We start from the raw sequence: 23,094 nt of genomic DNA on the forward strand, positions 1-23,094 counted from the left end.
TGAAGAACCCAGAGATTCACTTATAGCAAGCAGAGAATAAGGCAATATAAATAGATGACTGGTACATCCCCAAGAAGAAATTCTGAAGAGTATTTGTGATGAAACCAGCATCACCTGTAACCCTGAAGAACTAGAAAAAAAGGGTGACTTTTTTTTTTTACTTACTTTGAATTCAGGAAAAATAAAATAAAATAAAAATAAAAAAAGGAATTGCCTTTGTTACCCCCAGCCAGATCCATTATCCTTTTAAAACCAGAGTAATATTATTTCAAGAATTGATGATAATGGTCGTTGTCTCTAACTTTCAAGATGTCTTTCTCACACGTACGAGGCCATCCACGGTTGCAGATGGGAGCCTACCAGAGATACAGTTTTCTCAATCTCATAAACAGGGTTCAATGTGTGATCTCCAAAATGACTTTCAATACAAAATAAATGGCAAAATGCAACTTCCTCAAATGTAATCAGAGTTAAATAACACTATATGATTTGCTAAAGCTGAACTATTTTGTTTTCATGTACTTTAAATAATCTGTAAAGTTACACATGATTTTAATGATACATCTTAAAATTAAGGTTACCTTAAATGAGGTTTTCTAGACAAAACCAGACTGTAAGAATGCAATACCCAACATATTCTCTTCCTTATACACAACACACACACACAAACATACACACACACACACACACACACACAGAGAGAGCCAAGGTCAAAACAGCTTAAATTTCTAAAACAGGATTCCTGATAACAAATAGGCAGTTGAAGGTGAAAGAACAAGACCAAGTCTATAGTTCATGTAACTTTCCATTTCAAAGTGAAATGGAAAATTACACTTGGCTTTGTTCCATTTTTCCAATTTTCACAAAGGTATTTAAAAATATCAGTCTTCTAAATCACATCTTTCCTTTTTGCTGGGATAAAGTTTGATTTTACTTTTCTACTTAACTCACCGACATTTTAAATAAATTAATTAAATCATTCAATGAAATAAAAAAACTGCCAATTAATTTACAGACAGATTTAACTGTTTTGATAAATACAAAAGTATTTAATAAAGAGTAATAAAACTCTTAAAATTAAGAGTTTTGCAAACTTAAAGAAGCGGCTTAAAGAGGGAAGAAAAATTTGAGAAGAAAAGGATAGGATTTTCCTTTGGGTCACTGGGCTTGTTTTGTAAGTTCGGTTTACAAAATCAGTATAACTGATGGCCATTCCTCCAGGAAAGGCTTATTTTTAAAAACTTGTTAGATAACTAATGAGATATGAAAGGGTTCCAGATTTCAAGACATTTAATTGGGCTTGTGGAATTCACAGCACTGATATTAAAACATTGATAGAAAATTTTTAACACCATTTTAGCACTCTTTTTTTAACAGGTAACTAAACTGAGTGATAAATGAAGCGTTTTCTCAAAGAACAAACATCAAGACATATATCACAGAGGCTTTCAGTGGTGGAATAAGAAGGGGAGGTGTGATATTTCATTCACTCCAGCGTACCTGCCATGAACAGTAGTAGATTTGATAATATCCCCAGGTAGGACCACTGAGAGTTCAATGTCTTTATCTATCATGTTTTCTTTCTGTTCCATGATGAAAGCAGTGGATTCTACAGAATCAGCAGCTGAAGAGACATCAGCATATTTGGTCTCAGCTGGAGGAAGTGGTGCCTTGGCTTTTGGTTTTCTCCTAAAATATAAATAAAACACAAAAAATACAAAATATTTTATTTTTAAGGTAACTTTTTAATATGATCCAATTTTATAAACTCATATATATATATATGAGTTTATATATATATATAGCTGTTTTTCACATCTAGAAAAAATGTTCTAAAATGTTAACTGTTAGTGTCAGATGGTCAAATTAGGATTTTTTTTCCTTTTCCAGTTAGCATTTTGTTTTGGTTTGAGTACTATGCCTATATTACTTGGACGTAAAAAGAAACATGATAAAGAGATTTTACATTGGCCTCTATTACATTCAGTTACTGTGTATTCACTCTAGCAAGTCAAGAGGAAAATTTATTTTCTTTGATGAGATAAATTACAAAAATCCTTAATGTTTCAGGATAAAGATCAGTATCTCACTCTCTCATTTCACAGTAACTCTTACCTTTGGGCCCTTCATCCTATTTGTTTCCGATGTAGTATGTTCTGCTTCTCCATTCAGACAAACCCTACCTTATCCTTCAAAGACTAGCTAAATCCACCCTGCTTGCCCCAAACTACCCCTTCCACAGAATTTCTTCCTTCTTTGAATTAATATAGCACATACCAATTCCATAGATGTAACTTTTTAAGTATTTTTTTCTGGGTACCAGTTTCAACTCTCTATCTACACTTATAACTCCCTGCAAAAGAAGAAGCATGAAGCATGCTAGCCAGATGTGGTGGCACACAGCAGAGATTCCAGCTACTCAGCAGACTGAGGTTGAGGGATGCATTGAGTCCAGCCTGGGCAACATGGTGAGACCTTAACTCAAAGAACAAAAGCAAGAAAGATGGCTGCATTTCCCACTGCACATAGATGGCTATATTTCCCACTGTACCTAGCAATGAACTATAATGGGTTGTTTGATAAATAGTATATCTGCTTCAATGAAAAACATTACTAATAATTTTCTAATAAATATTTTTGTGTCACTAAGACAACCTCTTAACTTATAACAGGAATAGTAGACATTCTGAACTTACATAGGCCAATCCAAAGATCTGATGGGTTGAAAAAGTAAAATGTGAAAATAAACTATAAGTAATGACATATTTATGGTTTTATTTGAAACACTGTGAATTAAAGTTTTTGAAAATATTACCTTTATAAAAGGCTAATTGGTTTTAGAAGAATGAATACTACTCCTTTCCACTCAGAAAAATATAGATTTCAATTCCTCCCATCCTTACTTGCTAGGCAAACATTAGAACCAAACAAGATCAAAAGGCTTCTTCGTAAGTAAATATATAACATCCACCTATTCGGAATTTTCAAAATTTAAGGTCTCATGACTCCAACTCCTTTAACATATGACTCATCATGAAAAGACTGAAGCGAGGTTCCTACATTGTACATTACAAGCCCTTAACTCTTAGTGGTATAATAATAGAACATATTATACTTCAGAAAAGACTTATTTTACAAGAGCAACAAAACTACATTTTTTTCATTATACTTTATGTTCTAGGGTACATGTGCACAACGTGAAGGTTTGTTACATATGTATACATGTGTCGTGTTGGTGTGCTGCACCCATTAACTCATCATTTACATTAGGTATATCTCCTAATGCTATCCCTCCCCCATCCCCCCATCCCACAATAGGCCCTGGTGTGTGATGTTCCCCTTCCTGTGTCCAAGTGTTCTCATTGTTAAATTCCCACCTATGAGTGAGAACATGCAGTGTTTGGTTTTCTGTTCTTGTGATAGTTTGCTGAGAATGATGGTTTCCAGCTGCATCCATGTCCCTACAAAGGACATCAACTCATCCTTTGTTATGGCTGCATAGCATTCCATGGTGTATATGTGCCACATTTTTTTAATCCAGTCTGTCATTGATGGACATTTGGGTTGGTTCCAAGTCTTTGCTATTGTGAATAGTGCTGCAATAAACATACGTGTGCATGTGTCTTTATAGCAGCATGATTTATAATCCTTTGGGTATATACCCAGTAATGGGATGGCTGGGTCAAATGGTATTTCTAGTTCTAGATACTTGAGGAATCGCCACACTGTCTTCCACAATGGTTGAACTAGTTTACAGTCCCACCAACAGTGTAAAACTGTTCCTATTTCTCCACAACCTCTCCAGCCCTGTTGTTTCCTGACTTTTTAATGATCACCATTCTAACTGCTGTGAGATGGTATCTCATTGTGATTTTGATTTGCATTTCTCTGATGGCTAGTGATGATGAGAATTTTTTCATGTGTCTGTTGGCTGCATAAATGTCTTCTTTTGAGAAGTGTCTGTTCATATCCTTTGCCCACTTTTTGATGGGGTTGTTTTTTTCTTGTAAATTTGTTTGTGCTCTTTGTAGCTCTGTATAGTAGCCTTTTGTCAGATGAGTAGACTGCAAAAATTTTCTCCCATTCTGTAGGTTGCCTGTTCACTCTGATGGTAGTTTCTTTTGCTGTGCAGAAGCTCTTTAGTTGAATTAGATCCCATTTGTCAACTTTGGCTTTTGTTGCCATTGCTTTTGGTGTTTTAGACATGAAGTCCTTGCCCATGCCTATGTCCTGAATGGTATTGCCTAGGTTGTCTTCCAGGGTTTTTGTAGTTTTAGGTCTAACATTTAAGTCTTTAATCCATCTTGAATTAATTTTTGTATAAGGTGTAAGGAAGGGATTCAGTTTCAGCTTTCTACTTATGGCTAGGCAGTTTTCCCAGCATCATTTATTAAATAGGGAATCCTTTCCCATTTCTTGTTTTTGTCAGGTTTGTCAAAGATCAGATGGCTGTAGATGTGTGGTATTATTTCTGAGGGCTCTGTTCTGTTCCATTGGTCTATATCTCTGTTTTGGTACCAGTACCATGCTGTTTTGGTTACTGTAGCCTTGTAGTATAGTTTGAAGTCAGGTAGCGTGATGCCTCCAGCTTTGTTCTTTTGGCTTAGGATTGTCTTGGCAATGCGGGCTTTTTGGTCCCATATGAACTTTAAAGTAGCAAAACTACATTTTTAAAAACTGTTACAATGAATAAAAGCTTATAAAAATCCCTGTAAAGAAGAATGCCCCCAATTTCAAATTTCAGTTTTTAAATCTGCAGAAATTGACCACTCATGTATAACAAATATTTATTTTATAACAGACAATTATCAGAGCAGATTCAGCTAAACACAGGAAAAGTGAAGATGAGTAAGACTCAGTTCCTATTCCTGAAGGGTTCATAGCCCCAAAGGATTGACAGGCAGGCAAAATTACCATTAAGTTTGATGACTGCTCTAACACAGGTATGCAGATGGTGCAGCTGCAGGTCACAGGAAGAAAACAGAACTTTCCTAGGAATCCAGAAATGTCTTACAGATGGGAAACATGAGCTGGGTTTTGAAGAATGAAGAGAAAACACAGGAAAAGGCAAGAAATAAATGATATTTCAGGCAGAGGAAAGTGAATAGAGCCATAAAAGAAAATGGTACTTTTTAGAATTAAATGGTTTGGTAAAATTGCACAGAGAAGTCAGAAGAGATGAGAAATCAGTGAATCGACTGAAACATTTTATAAGTAAGAGAATTCAGTAAGGTGGGTTGGTACAAAGGTCATATATGAAAGTGTCAATAGTCTACATAAATATCAGCAAAAACTAGTCATAAAGTACAATGAAAGAAAAAGTAACTTTGGTAATAGCAACAAAAATGAATTTTAAAAAGATTCTCCAAGTATTCCCATCTCAGTCAATCACATTTCTTTCATTTGTCCAGGCCAAAAATCCTTGTTCATATAAACATATATCTAATCCATCTACAAATTCCACCAGCTCTATTTCATAAATAGACCCAGAATCCACCAACCACCTGGATCACCAAACACCTCTGCTCAAGCTGCCAACTGGTGTCCCCACTCCTAACCTTGTCACTTTGTAATCTAGTCTCAACGTACCAACCAGCGTGATCTTTTTAAAATACAAGTTAGATGACTAAACTTTCAGAGGTCATTTCTGTAGTTCATTACTAGAGAAGTTTCTCTGAATGTGTGGAAAAATAAGTAAATAAAATAATAAAATAAAATACAAGTCAGATCACTGCCTCACTTCTCACATTCTCCAGTGGTTTCTTGCCTCAACCAGAGTGTTATACAAATGTTCCTCTACTTATGATGGGATTACAACCTGACAAATCCACCCTAAATTGAAAATGTAAAGTCAAAATGTACCAAATATCCCCAATAAACCCATCATAGGATCAGAAAATCATAATTCAAAGCGTCATAAATCCAGATGTCCCTCAATTTATGACGAGGTTACATTCTGACAAACCCACAATAAAGTTGAAAAATCATACGTCAAACCATTGCAAGCAGGCGACCATCTGTAATAGGTCCTTCCTTCCTCCCTACCTCCGGCCTCTCCAGTCCCCTATCTAACACTTTCTCCCTAGGCTCACTACATTCCAGTCTCAGGACTCTTGCCTTTTCCTTGAACACATCCACAATACCAGGCCATCTACAGTGTCTGTTCCTGACTTTAACACCCCCATCTCTCTCTCTCTGCTTTACTTTTGGCCACAGGATAAATGAGCAACATACTTACGTCTCCTTCCGTTAAAGGGTAATTAATTCCATGAGACTAGGGACTTGTCTCCATCACCTTGTCCATACATTTGCAAATACACAGAATCTCTGGGACCATGCCTGCCGCATAGTAGGCACTGATATTTGCTGAAAGAGTGAATTCAATGACTACTTTCCACAGAAGATGCACTACCTACACCTAAAATTGGGAAGGAAAAGAGTCCTTACCACCAAAAAATAAAATGAGCTTTCATACTTATCTGGGATTTTTTAAAAAAATTAACTGATTATGTTTTATTTTTTACAAGATGAATGAAAAATACACATTGGCTTTATTAGCAAGGGATAACTGAGAACTTCGTAATTACGGGGAAGTGTTCCCTGTCTACTGCACACTGCAGTGAACTCCTCTCACAGTTTTGATGTCGGTGTGTGACAGTTTTACTTCCTCAGGTAGTTTGAGTCTGTGATGAAAATCCATCTCTAACCACTATACATAAGCCAATTTCTTTTAAGACAGGGAAAGTAGGACAAAGCACTAGTTGAAAAACCATTCACACAGAACGTTTTTTTGAGGCAGGGTCTGGCTCTGTCACCTAGGTTGGAGTGCGGTGGAACGATCTCAGCTTGCTGCGGCCTTTATCTCCCAGGTTCAAGCGATTCTCGTGCCTTAGCCTCCTGGGTAGCTGGGACTACAGGCACACACCCAGCTCATTTTTATATTTTTACTAGACACCGGGTTTTGCCATGTTGGCCAGGCTGGTCTTGAACTCCTGGACTCAAGCAATCCTCCCACCTTAGCCTCCCAAAGTGCTGGATTACAGGCATGAGCCACCACACCGGGGCATTTACACAAGACTTCTAGGAAAACATCCTAATGTTCCCAGTTGTTATTTCAATTTAATAATGTATTTGTTACTTTTGTTCCTGAAAAATGGAAAGCAATGTGAATAAGACCAAGATCCTTCCACAATGAATGCGCAGTACAACCGAGAAGATGCAATGCGTAATTAAATAATACAAAACGAAAAAGAAGGGTCATCAAACAGATGGCAACTTTGAAAATTTAGGTCAATGAAAGCCAGCTGAGCCCAGCTGTGTGGGGTGGGGAGCAGCACCAAGGCATGCTTCAAAGAGAAAAGACAAGAAACTCAGGTTTTGCAAGAAAAGTAGAATTTTGATAAGCAGAGTCTGTACGATCAATTATATGTTAGTTCCCAATTGTGATCCATACGCACTAAATTTAGGAATGTGTTTATCTAGTTTGCTTACTACATAGTCCAGTCTAGTGAAAAGAATACCAGATGGAAGCCTGGATTTGGCCTGAATCCTAAGTAGCTTTAAGACTTTAACTTATTTGACCTTTTAGTCACCAGCAAAATTTTGAAAATATCTTTTACCTACTCACAACTCTCCTAACATTAATTTTTTGGTCAGAGGCTCTGAAGTAATAACAAAATTGTCACCCAAAGTTAAAAGTACAGTGAAAATAATCAAACGCGTATTATCACCTAAATATAGGAAATTCTGATAATACAAACTAAAGAGAAAAATGTAACATTAACATTCAATAACAACTATAGTTAAGAATACTAAGTTTTTAAAATATTTAAATATTTAAAAATCATAGTAACTGCCATTGAAGCCTCCTCACCCCTTTTAAACAGGAATGTTTGAGCCAGTTTTCTTATCAAATAGATTTTCACATATGCTTTTCTTCTCCGGTGGCCTTGTTTGACTATCAGTCTACTCTTCAGAGGTTTATTCCCCTTAACAGTAAACAAGAGCAAATTTCACATAAGGGTGGGTAGAGAGGAGGTTATATTGGAAAGATATTTATAAAAAGAAAACTCCCCCCACATCAGGGCAAAAATAATTTAGTTCAAGCTTAAAAATAACAAGCTACAGTAAATTATTGCTTATGCAAATCATTGCTTTATTAAAATTATCTCAATATTATACTCAATTTTAATAATGCCAATTAAGGCAAAATTTGCATTACTCAGTAATATATTTTGAAAATATCATAACCTCATTTTAACACAGAATTCAATTAGTGTTCCACTATTACTGCTGATTGGTCTTTCTATCATTTTGATTTACAGGGCACTCCAAAATCATGTGCCCACTGTAATAATTACTCCATTACTGTCAATATAATATCCTTAAAAGAGCTAAAAAGAGGGAATAAAATAGCTCAGCGAAACATAATTCTAGTCTTGACTTGAAAAAGCAAAGGTATAACATACTATACGAGATATACTTACATCCTTAATAAGCTACTCAACTCCAATGGGATCTCATCAGTTTGCTATATTTATCATATTTATAAAGTATTCTTACAGTTTCATTCAGAAAAGTGCTATATAAAAATATGGTTTCAACATTAAAGACAAAAATATAAGAGTGAATTCTCAGTGTTAAAACAATAGGGTTTCTAAGTATTGCAGTCTAAAGACCAAAAATAAATTTAACAGTAATCCTCTCTCAACACAGAGGGTGATCAAACACAGGATTTATTGTGGTAAGTGTTGATAAGGCAGTCCCTCAAAATAACTGGCAGTGTTTTGATGGCCACTAAATTATGTATTTCAATTATAAATTGGAGACCAATTTCTCAACACAATTTCTCAGTTTGTCTAGGTTTAATGAAACAACAGAAGAATTAAATAAGATTTGTTCAGAAGTGGGCATAACATTGTAATATGTTCTCAAGGGAATACAATTAAAAACAATAGAAGCCCTCTTTTCTTGATGAGCCTAATTTCAAAGACTGAATATGTCAAAACGGCTTGAAACGATATGCAAAAATGAAAATCGACGAGAAACCCAAGACATTATATGACTCTTATATTACATTTTTTTTTCTTCAAGATTGCCAAAAACCTATGAGGGTCCAAATCATAGACAATTATCTGTCTCATCTTGGTCACACTGAGCACTATTTCACAGCCACTCAAGTCCTCTGTGAGGGATTGTCTTCCCTTGGCTTCTTTGTGTGGGCACATAATCTACTGTTTTCTTCCTTCTTCACTGCCACTCCTCAGTCTCCCCATCCACACCTCCTCCGATTTCTAAATGCTGGGGCAACCCAGAGTCCATTCTCTGCCTTTTTCTCTTCTTTCTACAACCTCTACCTCCAAGGGACTTCATAAAACCCCATGGCTTCAAATATCACTATATGTCAGTGGCTGCCAAATTCACATCTCCAACCCTGCCTTGTTTATTGAGCTCTGACTTTTATTCCCAATCATCTCATGGTTATCTCCATTTGGATGTCCCATAGGTATCTCAAATGGTATATAATCAAAATTTGATTCTCCTCTTCATCTCTAATCCTCATTCTCACACAAACCTACTGTATATTATTCCCCATCTCAACAAATGGCTCCATTAACCACTCAGTTAACTCAAGCAAAAAGAACTCCAGCAGGCATACTTTAATTCCTCTCTGTCCTTTATCTCCTACTTCCAATCCTTTAACAATTCCCCTGGGATCTAAACACTAAAACATATCCTGAACTTCTATACTTTTCACCAGCTCCCTGCTACCACCCTGGTAATTAAGGCATCATCTTTTCTTGCCCAAACTGCTTCAAAAGCCCTTTCATTGGTCTCTCCTGTTTCTCCTCTTGTCCCTTAAAATCTATTCTCCCCTGCAGTAGTCAGAGTGATCTTTTAAATATGTATGCCATTAGGTCAGTGGGGGAGAAAAACAAGAAAAAATACATAAATCAGATCACACCTCTCTGATCCTTCACTGGCCTTCCAACGCATTGGTGAACCCAAATTCTTTTCCTTGGCTTGCAGGCCCCAGATGAGCTAAATATGGTTTCAGAGCAGCAGCTGTAGTACTTGACCACCACAGCCCTGAGACATACATAATCAGAAAACACTAAGGGCAGGGACTTAGAAGCCACATTTGACAACCCTCCGAGTGATTCTGATGTATGCTAACGTCTGAGAACCAATGAGCCAACCTCAGCTCCCTTTTTGTTACTCCCAGTTTCAATGCCCCGTGTAATTCACACCGGCATTCTTTCCTGAAATAGACCTAGTCTTTTCACATCCAAGGGCCTTCCACAGCTTTGCCCTCGGTCCAAAATGCTTTTAACCAGAAAGCTTCAAATTGCCTGCTCCTTGAGGTCATTCAGAATTCAGCTAAAATATTTCCCCCTCTTAGAGGTATTCTCTAACCACTCAAAAAAGGTACCAAGGTGCACCCCACCCACTGTGGCCCACCCTTCACATAGCCCTGCTTGGTCCCCATCACATTTATCATTATCTGAAATCATCCTGCTTATTTACTTATTTCCTTGTTTATTATTTGACCTCAGAATAAAAATTCCTGGAGGGCTGGGACCTGGCCTGTCTCATTCTTTGCTGGCACCTAGAACTATCACTGGCACAAGATGGGGTTCTCTATGAGCATTTTTTTTTTTATTTAACTGAGGAAGGAAGGGAGGGAAGGTCATATTAGTTTCATGAGTTCATAGAAAAGCAAAAACTTGGTGGGTTGCTGAGAGTCAACCTATTCTGTAGCCAGAGGTATGAGAAGTCATTCAAGTCATTCATGAATATCTACTGCTAAGTCCTATAAAGGTGCTTTTGGTCTACATTGAATCTTATGAGGCCACTGCCACTGCCATTTAGTTGGGGTTTAGAGAGGTTTAAGAAATTTGCCCCAAAGTGCAGAGAATATGGACAATTACAAATGAAAACCCACCCAAATAAGTCCCAATGTTTAAATAAGCCCCAAAAACATCCACATGGATAAAAGAGCTCAATCCTCAGGAAGTTTCTAAATGGTTTTCCTATTTGGGGAAGGGATTAAATTGGGACTGACAAAATTTTAGATTGTATGAAGACTCCCTCATTTTGCCCAGATGCTCAGTAATTTGCTGAAGCCATATAATCTGTGGGACAGGACTCAAATGTTTCATCTGTAGCTTCCTTTAACCAATGAGAATCATGATTATTATCAGAAAATAATAATCTAATTTTTCATTTTTAAGAATGGGACTCATCTTTCAGTTATACTTGGTATAATATATCAAGCAAAGGCAGTAAGTATTCTTCACATCAAAGCAGCACATATGGAATGCCAGTGTCATGTCCCAACAGTAAGAGCCAGAAAGAACACAAGAAAAAATAGTTTTTATCTGGTATCAACAGCAGCTAATCCTTGAGTGTTGACTGTGTGTTAGAAAATGTTTTTTACCTGCACTAACTCATGTCCTTACTACACTGTATGAAGCAAGTGCTGCCACCTCCACATTCCAGACGAGGGTGACATGCAGAGAGATTAAGGAACTTGCCTAAGGTTCCTTAGCCAGTAAGTGGTGGGGCTGAAATTTAAACCCAAGGTGTCTGATTCTAAAGTCGGCGCTCCTTACCATCACATACATCATTTCTTTGAGAGCTTAAACATTCATCAAAATAAACAAAAACAACAACAACAAGTGAATGAGCAAAAGCCAGGTAGTGAAGGAGAAAAAAAAAATGTGGTTATTGAATATCTTCTTCTAAGTCCTGTACAGGTGCTTTTTGTCTACATTTAATCTTATGAGGCAGTTGCCACTGCCATTTAGCTGGGGTTTAGAGAAGTTTAAGAAATTTGCCCAAAAGCACAGAGAGCATGGGACAACTACAAATGAAAACCCACCATATCCACCCCCTGCCCCAGTAACCCTAGCAAGGGCCATAAGCCTCAACATTTAAACAGGAAGGCAGATGCCAGATGTACCCATACCCCAGCCCTACCACTGAGTCAGCTACTTCCCCAGGTGAGGTTGGAGAAACAATATACTGGACATCAAAAGGCCTGGGAGTACCCTAAATGGCCACTTGCGTTACCATAAGTAAATTACTTAATTTCTCTGGTCTTCCATTTTCTCATTTACAAAATACAGGTATTGAACAAGATGATCCCATGCCCCTTTACCTCAAACATACAAATATTTATGCACAATTTTGTTTAGAGACTGGAAATGGAAACAAGATAGTTAGGACTAGAGTCAGGGCAGGGCACAGTGGTTGCACTAATTTACAAGCAGCATTTGGTTGAGAGTCACATGGACAGGACGCCCATTCCCAGGTAGCTCTTCCTATGCTGAGAACACTTCTGCTCCTGGTCAGGAAAGGGTCTCCTCTGAGGCTCATAGGAAATGGAAGCCTGGAAAATGGGATCCATTTCCAAGTGCTCTTCTCTTTCTTGGCATTCACACTAGGAAAAAATGATGAAGGGAATGGCAAACGCAAAGGAAAATTTTGAAAAGCTCTTGCTTCAGTCCCCCACACTCAATTATTTTACATTTCAACAGCTGGAATAACAAGTCCCTACCACAAGCCATTCATCCCTTCAGGCTTTCTGCCTCCATGGCACCTCCACTCAAGTCTGACCATAGCCACATCAATTTCATCCCATGTTTCTGCCACTTTAAATCTCTCTCTCCAAGGTGCACACACACACACACAAAAGCAGAGGTTTCTATTATCTTAAATACTACTTGTCTGCTTCTTCCAAGTACCTTGTCATTACCCTCCCTTCTTTGCAGCAAAACTTCTAGGACTCTGCTGTCCAACATGGCGGCCATGTAGCTACTGAGCACTTGAAGCATAATTAGTGTGACTGAGGGACTACAGTTTTATTTAGTTTTATTTGAATTTTAAAACTGATACTTGATTCAGTTATTGGAAAATGTTTAAGTATATTTGTGACAACTTGCGTATAGGAACTTTTTTTTTTTTTAAAGAGTCTCACTCCATCACCCAGGCTGGAGGGCAGTGGTGCGATCTCAGGTCACTGCAACCTCCGCCTCCTGAGTTCAAGCAATTCTCATGCCTCAGTCTCCTGAGTAGGTGGAATTATAGGCATGCATCACCATGCCCAGCTAAATTTTGTAGAGACAGGGTCGCACCATGTTGGCCAGGCTGGTCGTGAACTCCTATCCTCAAATAATCCACTCGCCTCGGATTCCCAAAGTGCTGGTGTTACAGGTGTGAGCCACCGTGCTGGCCCAGAATCTGTTTTTTCAAGTATAAATTTCATGACATCTAAATATAGATCAGGTATTTCCAATGAAAATATATCATCTGAGTTGAGAAGTGCTATAAGTGTAAAATACACACTATATTCCATAGACTTAGTAAAAGGTATTAAACATCTATTGGTAATTATTGTATGTTGACTACATGTTAAAATAATATTTTTATATACTCAGTTTAAGGAAATACACTTACCACAGCGGACCACCTCTAAGATGATCTCCAATGACTTTGCTTCCTTGTGCAATGTCCTCCCTTTGAATGTGGGCTGGACTTAGTGACTCACTTCCAGTAAACAGAATGCAGCAACAGTGATGGGCTGTCATTTCTGAGATTAGGTTACAAAAAGACCATGGTGTTGTTTTAGGTACCCTCCTGCTCTGAGAGAATCCAGCTGCCCTATGGGGAGTCCCATGTGGCAACTGACATATCAGGCCAATAGTCACAAGAGTGAGCTTGGAAGCAAATATCTCCCCAACAGAGACTTCAGCCCCAGCGTACACCTTGATTGCAATCTCACCACTCAAAAACAAACTAGAATGACAGTTCTACATACACCCTGTACCTGACTTTCAGTTTCAGGTGATTTGACATACTCGCTGTGCTCTAAAGCACTACTACTGGCATGACCTACATTTAGAGCACATCCTCTTTATAATCCAAGAACCTTTCTTGTTTTACACATAGAAGTCTATTTTAAATTATTTTAGGATCTTGTCTGTATTTAAAGGAAACATGTAAATCCTTTTGTTCAATAATTAGCTATGATGATCTATCACACCCATCTCTGCGTGATGATGAAGTGGAGCAAATCCAAAGACAAGACCCAGCTTTCCGGCTGGGCGCAGTGCCTCACACCTGTAATCCCAGCATTTTTGGAGCCCATGGCAGGAGAATCACTTGAACCCTAGAGCCTGGATGACATAACAATACTTCATCTCTACCAAACAAATTAAAAAATTAGCCTGGCATGCTGGTATGCACCTCTAGTCTCAGCTACTTGGTAGGAGGATCACTTAAGCCTGGGAGGTCAACGCTGCAGTGAGCTATGATTGTGCCACTGCACTCCAGCCTAGGTGACAGAACAAGACCCTGTCTGAAATAAATATAGGAAAATTTAAAAAATTTTTGCTTTTAAAGACACAGGTTTCCCTCTAGCATGTAGAGTATGGCAGAAAGAGTAAAGATGTAGCCAAGTGACTAGCACAATGCAGGAAATACCCCAGGGTACCTGTGCATAGTTTCCAAAGTACATCACCTTATCCGCCAGAAACATTTTTTGAGGCAAAAACCATTAACATAATTTTGGCATTTTTTATTAGTACATTACCTTCTGCAGAGTATGTTCAATTAATTCTTAAAGAATGAATCTACTTAAATATAGCTTCATTAGGTTGATTGATTTTTTGTTGTTATACCTCTCTCAAATCTTCCCCTTTTACTACTTTTAAGGAGCATAGCAATTATGTAAAGTGGGCCACAGGAACACAATAGAACCTCTTTGTATCATTAGACCTTTGAGAATAAGGTTAGCATGAGTAGATGAAGCTTTATTGTAATTTAGTTGTCATATACCCAGAAAGACACAACCTGCTCTGTGTTCTAATTCATGTAATAAAAGGGTCATGTAGGTAATGACAGGATTCTTTAAATTTAATTTAGGTCTCAACTCAAAAGCTGTTTTTTCTTAAATGAAATTAGATAGTTCATTTGCTTCTAAATGCCCTTTTAAATTCATAAAAACAAATGGACAGCATTTATCATCCTGCCATACTTTTCATGTATACATAAAAACATCACTATGCTGTGCAAAAGTGGTTCCCAAATACATCTTAGAAGTTGCTCTGACTCATGCTTAGTTATCATTTCAGATCTTTAATAGACATACGGCCAGCTTTTGTTCACCTTACTCTAAATATATTCTATGCATGTAGTACATATATACACATATACAAATGTGTGAGTATACATACGTGTGTATTTGACACCATGAGAGAGAGAGAGCGCGCGCGCGAGAGAATGCGCTAGTGAGCACCATGAGCACTTATTTTCCTTTGGCTTTCACTAGAGGTCTATTCCAAATTCACTTGCCAAGTAACTTTTCCTGAAGCAACTCTTATTCTCCTATTTTAAGCAGATATGTATTCCAATAGAAAACATGTAACTCCCAAAAATAATTCTGGTGAGGAAAATTTAATATTCACTATGATAGCCAGTTACTGAGATGCTAAGTAACATAATTCTCTCTCTCCATTCCCCGTCCACTTGTCATCACCAGGTAATTTCTAGGGAAATTTCTTCAACATTTAGTAATATCCTAATAATATTTTCAATTCCAAAACCCTGGTTTCTATTTTTCATTTTGCTTATAATATCTGAAATAGTTTAAAAAAAAAAGGCAAAAATATATTTTTATAAAAGTTGATAGAGAAATAGTTTACTCCTAAGCAGCATCTCTAAGTCAATAAACTTATTCTAATGTCTATAAATTTAAAATAAGTGCTTTAGATAATCGTTGTATAATTTGGCCTTCACTGTTTCTGGTGGGGACATGTGGGCGATATGAGAGGGAGAAAACAAAAATATCTCACTCACTAAATACATACAGTATAATCTCCCAGTGACAACATTAATGCATTCCAGAAAGGCACAGGGTAATAAAAAAAGATAACACTTGCATTTAAAAAGGAAAAAAAATCTACATACTAATCACCAAGAGTTATTGGATAAAAATCAAGATTCAGAGTCAGAGACCTTGATTTGTGTCTGGGTCTGCACAAATTAGTTATTAGGTCATTTGATCTCACCGGAACTTGAATTGCAAAACTGGAATAACACTTCCAGCCTCTCAAGGTTGCTGAGAGGGTTAAATGGGTAAGGTACCTTCATTTTCTAGCACAATGGTTCTCAAACTTGGCTGCACAATGGACCCACCTACATTTAAGAAAATACTGAGGCCTAGGTGTCACTTTCAGAGTTTCTGATTTAATTAGTTTGTGAGGATTTTTAAAAATCTCCCCAAGAGATTCTAAAGTACAGTCAATTTTGAGAACGACCGGTCTCATATAATGCCTAGCACACCGTAAGTATTCAGTTAGACTTAATGATATACCTTCATTGGAACTTTATAAACTCTAATATACACCTAAAAGCTGCTACCTAGGTCAATCACATTTATGTAAACTCAAGGTCTCAGGATCAGTGAACATATAACATATCTTAAAAGCAGTCCATAAGTTTAGCAATAAGTGTTTCAAATTTAAATCCCTGTTATATTTTTGCTTTCTTTTATCAAAGAGGAAAATTCCTCACGAAAGAAAACAAAAATTATCTTTTACTTTATATTTTTTACTGAGATACAATTTACATAAGAAAATGCACAAATAGAAGTGAATAGAATTTTACATATATACACACACACCTCTGTCTGTCTGGGTTTCTCTCTCAAGGAGCCACCAACACAGACTAAGATATAGGATAGGAAAATATAACTACAAAGTAAAAATTAAATATTAGACCAGACATGGTGGTTCATGTCTATAGTTTCAGCTACTTGGGAGCCTGAGGTGATAGGATCACCTGATCCTGGGAGGTCAAGGCTGGAGTGAGCCACGATCATGCTACTGCATTCCAGCCTGGGTGACAGTGAGACTCTGTCTCAAAAAATAATAATAATAATTAAATATTAAATGTCTTATATATGTCCCATAAATGTTCCTGTAATTTCAGTTTATCTCTGGGTTTTCCTAAATATCTTACAGGGGATGTTTACTTTTGCACAGTTAAGACAGTCAAACTTTCTTAACAAGAAAAGGGAACAAGATGAGAAAAAAGATGAGAAAAACCTTCAGCAGAAATAGCTATATCAAAGGAGGAGATATAAAATTAATATAAACAAATGAGCAATTTGAGAAAACAGACTTAAAAGAAATATCTACAATGAGTCACAAGACAGTCAACAACACTTACTGGGCACCCCCTGTGTACTCAGTGCTACATATAGAAATGGTGAGCAGATTAAAGAAATACCATATGAGGCCCTCAGACACCAATAACTTAAAAATGAAATAAGTCCAACTAAACAACAGCAAAGATGCCCTAAATGCACTCTAGGAAAAAAAAAAAAACTCTACATTAACTGAATGCTTATCTAGTTGCAGAAATTATGCCAAATGTTTTATGTATATAATCCCCTAACAAATACTATCCTTTTTTGAATAGAACCCTAAAATAATTCATAAACATTTATAGAAATGACCAAATAACTTCACTCAATAACAAACCCAAACCACAAAACCATGTCCCAATGCTCACTTGTGTTCCTGCACAGCTTTCCGCCCGTACAAGTGTCAGCAGCAACTGGACTCAACATCATCTACTGAAAGCTTCCTTCGCACTTTTGTTTGTTGCCTTGCAGGCAACATATATGGGAGAATCACTGTGGTTTAGAAAAATTAGTCCAAAAAAGGTCATAAAAATGTGATTGACACTACAATTAAATTTTTTTTAATGATTAACAAAAACATGAGAAGAGAGAACTATGTGAAATTCTGAACTCTTTTTTCTTTGGCACATAGAAATTAAATATAAAAGGCCTTATTACAAATATGTATTTCTACTTTAAAAAGGTTAAATTATTATTCATAAAAATTTGAAGAAAAAGTTACTCATTAAAAACAAAATTATCTGTGGATTCTTAAAAATTTTACTATACTTGTTCTCTGAAACAATAAATGTAGAAAAAAAAGTCTCCACCAAAGGAAGTTAAAAAATTTTAGTTGATTTTTTAAAAAAATTTCCAAAATTTCTAACCTAGCATTTAAAACATTAAATGTAAGAGTTATAATTATTAAAATATATGCACATATACATATTAAAGAGTGGGAATGCATATGTCAGCCAAGCAAGCCTACTGGTAGATTAGCCAACCAAACAATAAAACCAAAAGTTGCTTTCAAGTCCCAATCCGAATAACCTACTCTCAAATATGAACTTGGGTAAATATTAAGCATCATCGACTCTGTCAAAATTTTAAATTTATGTTGGGGTAAACCTATCAATCACCATATACTGATAAAGAAAATTCCCTGAAATAAATTTGCCAAAATAATTTTCCTAGCTATGGGTTTTGACAAATACTAGCTAAAAAAACTATTTGGACATAGTATCTCAAACAGAGTTTAGAAATATTAAAATCAAATGTAGCACATTATTTAAAAATTATCTTAAATTGGATCTAAACTTAAAACATAAACTTAAAAAATTTATAGACAAAAACATAAGAAAAAAAATATTTGGGAACAAAAGTTAGGCCATAGGATTAGATATGACATCAAAGCACAATCCATAGATTTAGTATACATATATGTATATCAAAAAATTTGACTTCATCAAAAATTGAAAACTTTTGCTCTGTGAAAGACCCTATTAAGGGGATGAAAACGCAAGCCACAGACTGGGAGAAAATATTTGCAAGTCACATATTCAGCAAAAAGACATATCTAGCATATACAAAGAACCCTCTAAACTCAATAGTAAGAAACAATCCAGTCATGAGATGGAAAAAAGTTTTAAACTCATTACCAAAGAGGGTACACGAATGGCAAATAGACACACAAAAAAATGTTCAACAACATTATCTATTAGGAAAACGCAAATTAAAGCTATGATGAGCTACCACTACACACCTAAATTTTAAAATACTGGTAAATACCAAGTACAGACAAAAATGTGGAGAAACTGGCTGTCTCATATGTGGCTTGTATAATGTGAATGCAAAATGGTGAATGCCACCCTGGGAAACAATTTGGCACTGCCATATAGAACTAAACATACACATAATGTATGACCCAGTAATCTACTCCTAGGTATTTGCACAAGAGTAGTGAAAATTTGTATTCACAAAAACCTCTACATGAATGTTTATGGCTGCTTTCTTCATAGACCCAAACTGGAAACAACCCAAATGTGCTCCCATGGGAGAAAAAATAAAAAACTATGATGCATCCATACAACAGAAAACTACTCAGCAATAAAAAGCAGCCAAGTTTTGATACATTCAACTCAGATGGATCTCAAAGGCATTATGCTGACCGAGAAAAGAAAGTCTCAAGGAGTTACATACTGTATGGTTCTGCTTATGTAAGAGTCTCAAAGGGACAAACTTCAGGTCACAGAAAATAGATCAATGGCAGCCAAATCTGGAGGCATGATGAGACTATTAAAGTTAACATAAGAGAGTTTCTTTGTGGTGGGGAAGAGTTCTGTACTCTGATAATGAATGGTGCAGTTACATAAATCTACACATGTGGCAAAATTTCATAGAACTACAAACCTGAATCAACAAACATAATGATTACAGAATGCATGTAAAAAGCTGATGAAATCAGAAAAAGGTCTGTACCTGTGTTAATAGCATTAGTATTGATGTCACTTTCTTGGTTTTGACAACATACTACCATTATATATGATATTATAATTGGGGGAAAGCTAGGAGAAGGGCACAGAGAAACTTTCTGCACTATTTCTGTAACTTCTTTCAAAGCAAACTAGTAAAAAAAATAAAAGTTACAATAAAACTATATCTAAGGTAGTGATTCTCAAAATTTGGTAGATATTAGAATCACCTATGGAACTTGTTTATAAAAAGGTTTGCTTGGGTGGCCCTACTTTGTGCCTATTTAAAGTAAATCTGCATACGGGGTCCAGGTAATATATGTTGATAATCTAGCACATTACAGGTTGAAACCACTGAACTAAAATAAAGGCAAAGATATTAGAAAAAATGATGATCCCCATCAATAACTCTTGTTCTATTTAACGGCTAATTACTAAAGAAGTCCTATGCACACAAGACCTCCTCCACAGACTATATAACTGAGTCAAGAGGCTGCCACAGATACAGCAAAAGAAATGCAATGACGATATGGATCTATTTAATAATGCAAATGTTGGCCAGACACGGTGGCTCATGGCTGTAATCCCAGCACTTTGGGAGGCCGAGGCGGGCAGATCACCTGAGGTCGGGAGTTTGAAACCAGCCTGACCCACATGGAGAAACCCTGTCTCTACCAAAAATACAAAATTAGCTGGGTGAGGTGGCGCACATACCTGTAATACTAGTTACTCGGTAGGCTGAGGCAGGAGAATCACTTGAACCTAGGAGACAGAGGTTGCGATGAGCCAAGCTCGCATCATTGCACTAGAGCCTGGGTAACAAGAACGAAACTCCGTCCCCCCAAAAAAAAACAACAATGAATACTATTTGTCATAACACACTTGATATATCAATACAGAAGTGAAAACACTGACCTAAGGAAAAAACCCATGCTATGAAAACAAAGGTGTGCAGGGAAAATACATCCTCAATAAGACACTGGTGTCACATATTTAAATGTCTATTAGAGGCCTTTATCTATGCTTTTATATGAAATAATTATTGTTGACAAATCATAGACAAAAATAAGCATCAAGTTATTTGATTTAAAAGTTTCCTTTGTTCGATATAACTCATGAAAAGATCAACCTAAATATTACTCCATATACAACATAGTAAGTTAAAATCCAATAAGTTTCCAAATCTTCACTCAAATTCTCTCCTCACAGGATATCCACAGGAACATCCAGGTGTACAATTTTCACATTTATATTAGGCAGCTCTGTGCCAAGTACCTACCAGGCCCCTTTTACCTTTTCTCAGCAAAGATTGAATCACAGTTTTCCCACTATCTCCCAGCCATCTCATTATAAGAGAAGTAGCAACGCAACTAGAGAATAAATCAAGTCTTACAACATCATTTCTGAAAGGTTGCTAATCTCTAAATTAAACAGTTGCTGTAACCTCTGAAATGCTAGCTCACTTGCTCTTCGCTCTGTGGAAAAATAAGTTCTTTTGGATGAAAAATTACAGTCATTATGTGATTATGCTCAAATAGTTCAGCTGATTAATACTGGCCTCAAGTGAATCCATAATTATAGGCTTAATCCTTCCTTATAGGGCTGTTTAACCTGACCATGCTCTTTTGCCACAGGTGACAGTGCCAACCACTGAGCCAGAAAAAAAGTGAGTGTCACTGGGCAAAATAAAAGTCAACTGAGCATGTGTGTTTGAAGGAGGACAAGTCTACGACAACTCAAAGTACTTTCACTGTAAGTTTGGCCAGTAGTAGCATCTACTGTACCATAGATGAAACAATCCAATATACAGTGTCCTGCATCAACCAGGAGAGGTAGTGGGGAATTGGAAAGAGTGCTGCATTACAAGACAGTATACTTCAGTTCTAGTATCAATCCAACATATACTGAGCTGAGTCTCAGCTGTCTCATTTAATCAATATATTAAATGTATAGTGTATTATACGAGAACAAACTAGCTAGCCTGGTAAAAGTATCTGATCATCTTAAAAAGTTTGCATTATTAAAAACAGTATAAGGCAAGGGTGAACAAACTATGACCTACAGGCCAAGTTAAGCCTATCATCCTTTTCTGTTTGCGACGGAGTCTCGCTCTGTCACCCAGGCTGGAGTGCAGTGATGCGATCTTGGCTCACTGCAAGCTCCACTTCCTGGGTTCACGCCATTCTCCTGCCTCAGCCTCCCAAGTAGCTGGGACTACAGGCACCCGCCACTACGCCCGGCTAATTTTTTGTATTTTTAGTAGAGACAGGGTTTCGCCGTGTTAGTCAGGGTGGTCTAGATCTCCTGACCTCGTGATCCGCCCGCCTCGGCTTCCCAAAGTGCTGTGATTACAGGCATGAGCCACTGTGCCTGGCCGCCTATCATCCTTTTTTTTTTAAAAAAAAGTTTTGCTGGAACACGAACATGCTCATTTGTTTACATATAATATATGAGTGCTTTCACACAATAACAGAGTTGAGTAGTTGTAACAGAGACCTTAGAGCCTAAAAGTCTAAAATGTTTACTGTCTGGCCACTTACAGGAAAAGCTCACTGATTCCTGGCATAAAGGGTCGCGTTTCCAATAACTATACAATTTTAAAATCCTTAGTTTTATGCAAAAATATACTTCGTACGTATCAGGTATGAAAAAAATGTCTTTTTTCTTTTTGTTTGAGAAAAAAATGTAAAAAATTTGACTACGCACTATAGGTATGGCTGGGAAAACAAGCACTCTCATACCTTTCTGGTGGGAGACCAAAATGGAGGAATTTTTCCCTATAGAGAAATATTTAGCAATAACTAACACAATCAAATACGTAGTTACCCTTTGGCCCAATAATCCTACTACCAGGAAGTTATCCCAAAGACACACTCGCTTATGGCTTATGCAAAAGGTTAGTTCTTGCAGCATTTTTGAAAACAAAAGACAAGAAACAAACCAAATATCCATGAATATTAGACTACATCAAATTATGGTACATTCACTTGATAAAGTATTATGCAATCATGAAAAGGAATGAAAAAGATCGTATACGTTCATGACTGGCATATATTGGCAAATGAAATGAAGAAAATAAGTGCTTTTAGTATAATATCTTTTGATAAGAAGTAGATGGGGTTCTATATGGAATATAATAGAAACAATGTCAAGATAAAAATAAAAATGATTATCTATGTGGGAGAAAAGGAATAGGAATGAAAGTTAGATTTCTACAAATGTAAAACTAGCCGGGCGAGGTGGCGGCACCTGTAGTCCCAGCTACTCGGGAGGCTGAGGCAGGAGAATGGCGGGAACCCGGGAGGCGGAGCTTGCAGTGAGCCAAGATGGCGCCGCTCACTCCAGCCTGGGCCGCAGAGCGAGACTCCGTCTCAAAAAAAAAAAAAAAAAAAATTGCCTTTAAACATTAAATGTTTTTAAATAACAGCTTTT

General features: G+C 36.9%; 1 protein-coding gene and 1 pseudogene across 7 annotated transcripts in view; one reads left to right on the forward strand and one right to left on the reverse strand.

The window, feature by feature from the left end:
* COBLL1 (cordon-bleu WH2 repeat protein like 1) overlaps positions 1-23,094 on the reverse strand; it is a 163,378-nt gene that overhangs the window by 61,308 nt on the left and 78,976 nt on the right. For all 7 annotated transcript variants that reach the window (XM_017946591.3, XM_017946592.3, XM_017946590.3 and 4 more), the window contains one exon: positions 1,501-1,689. In XM_017946591.3, the coding sequence (XP_017802080.2) occupies positions 1,501-1,689 (189 nt within the window). The remainder of the gene's footprint in view (positions 1-1,500; positions 1,690-23,094) is intronic.
* Positions 5,623-5,700, forward strand: LOC116269356 (annotated as a pseudogene).

The sequence above is a fragment of the Papio anubis genome, chromosome 10 (genome assembly GCF_008728515.1).
Source record: "Papio anubis isolate 15944 chromosome 10, Panubis1.0, whole genome shotgun sequence".
NCBI lineage: Eukaryota > Metazoa > Chordata > Mammalia > Primates > Cercopithecidae > Papio > Papio anubis.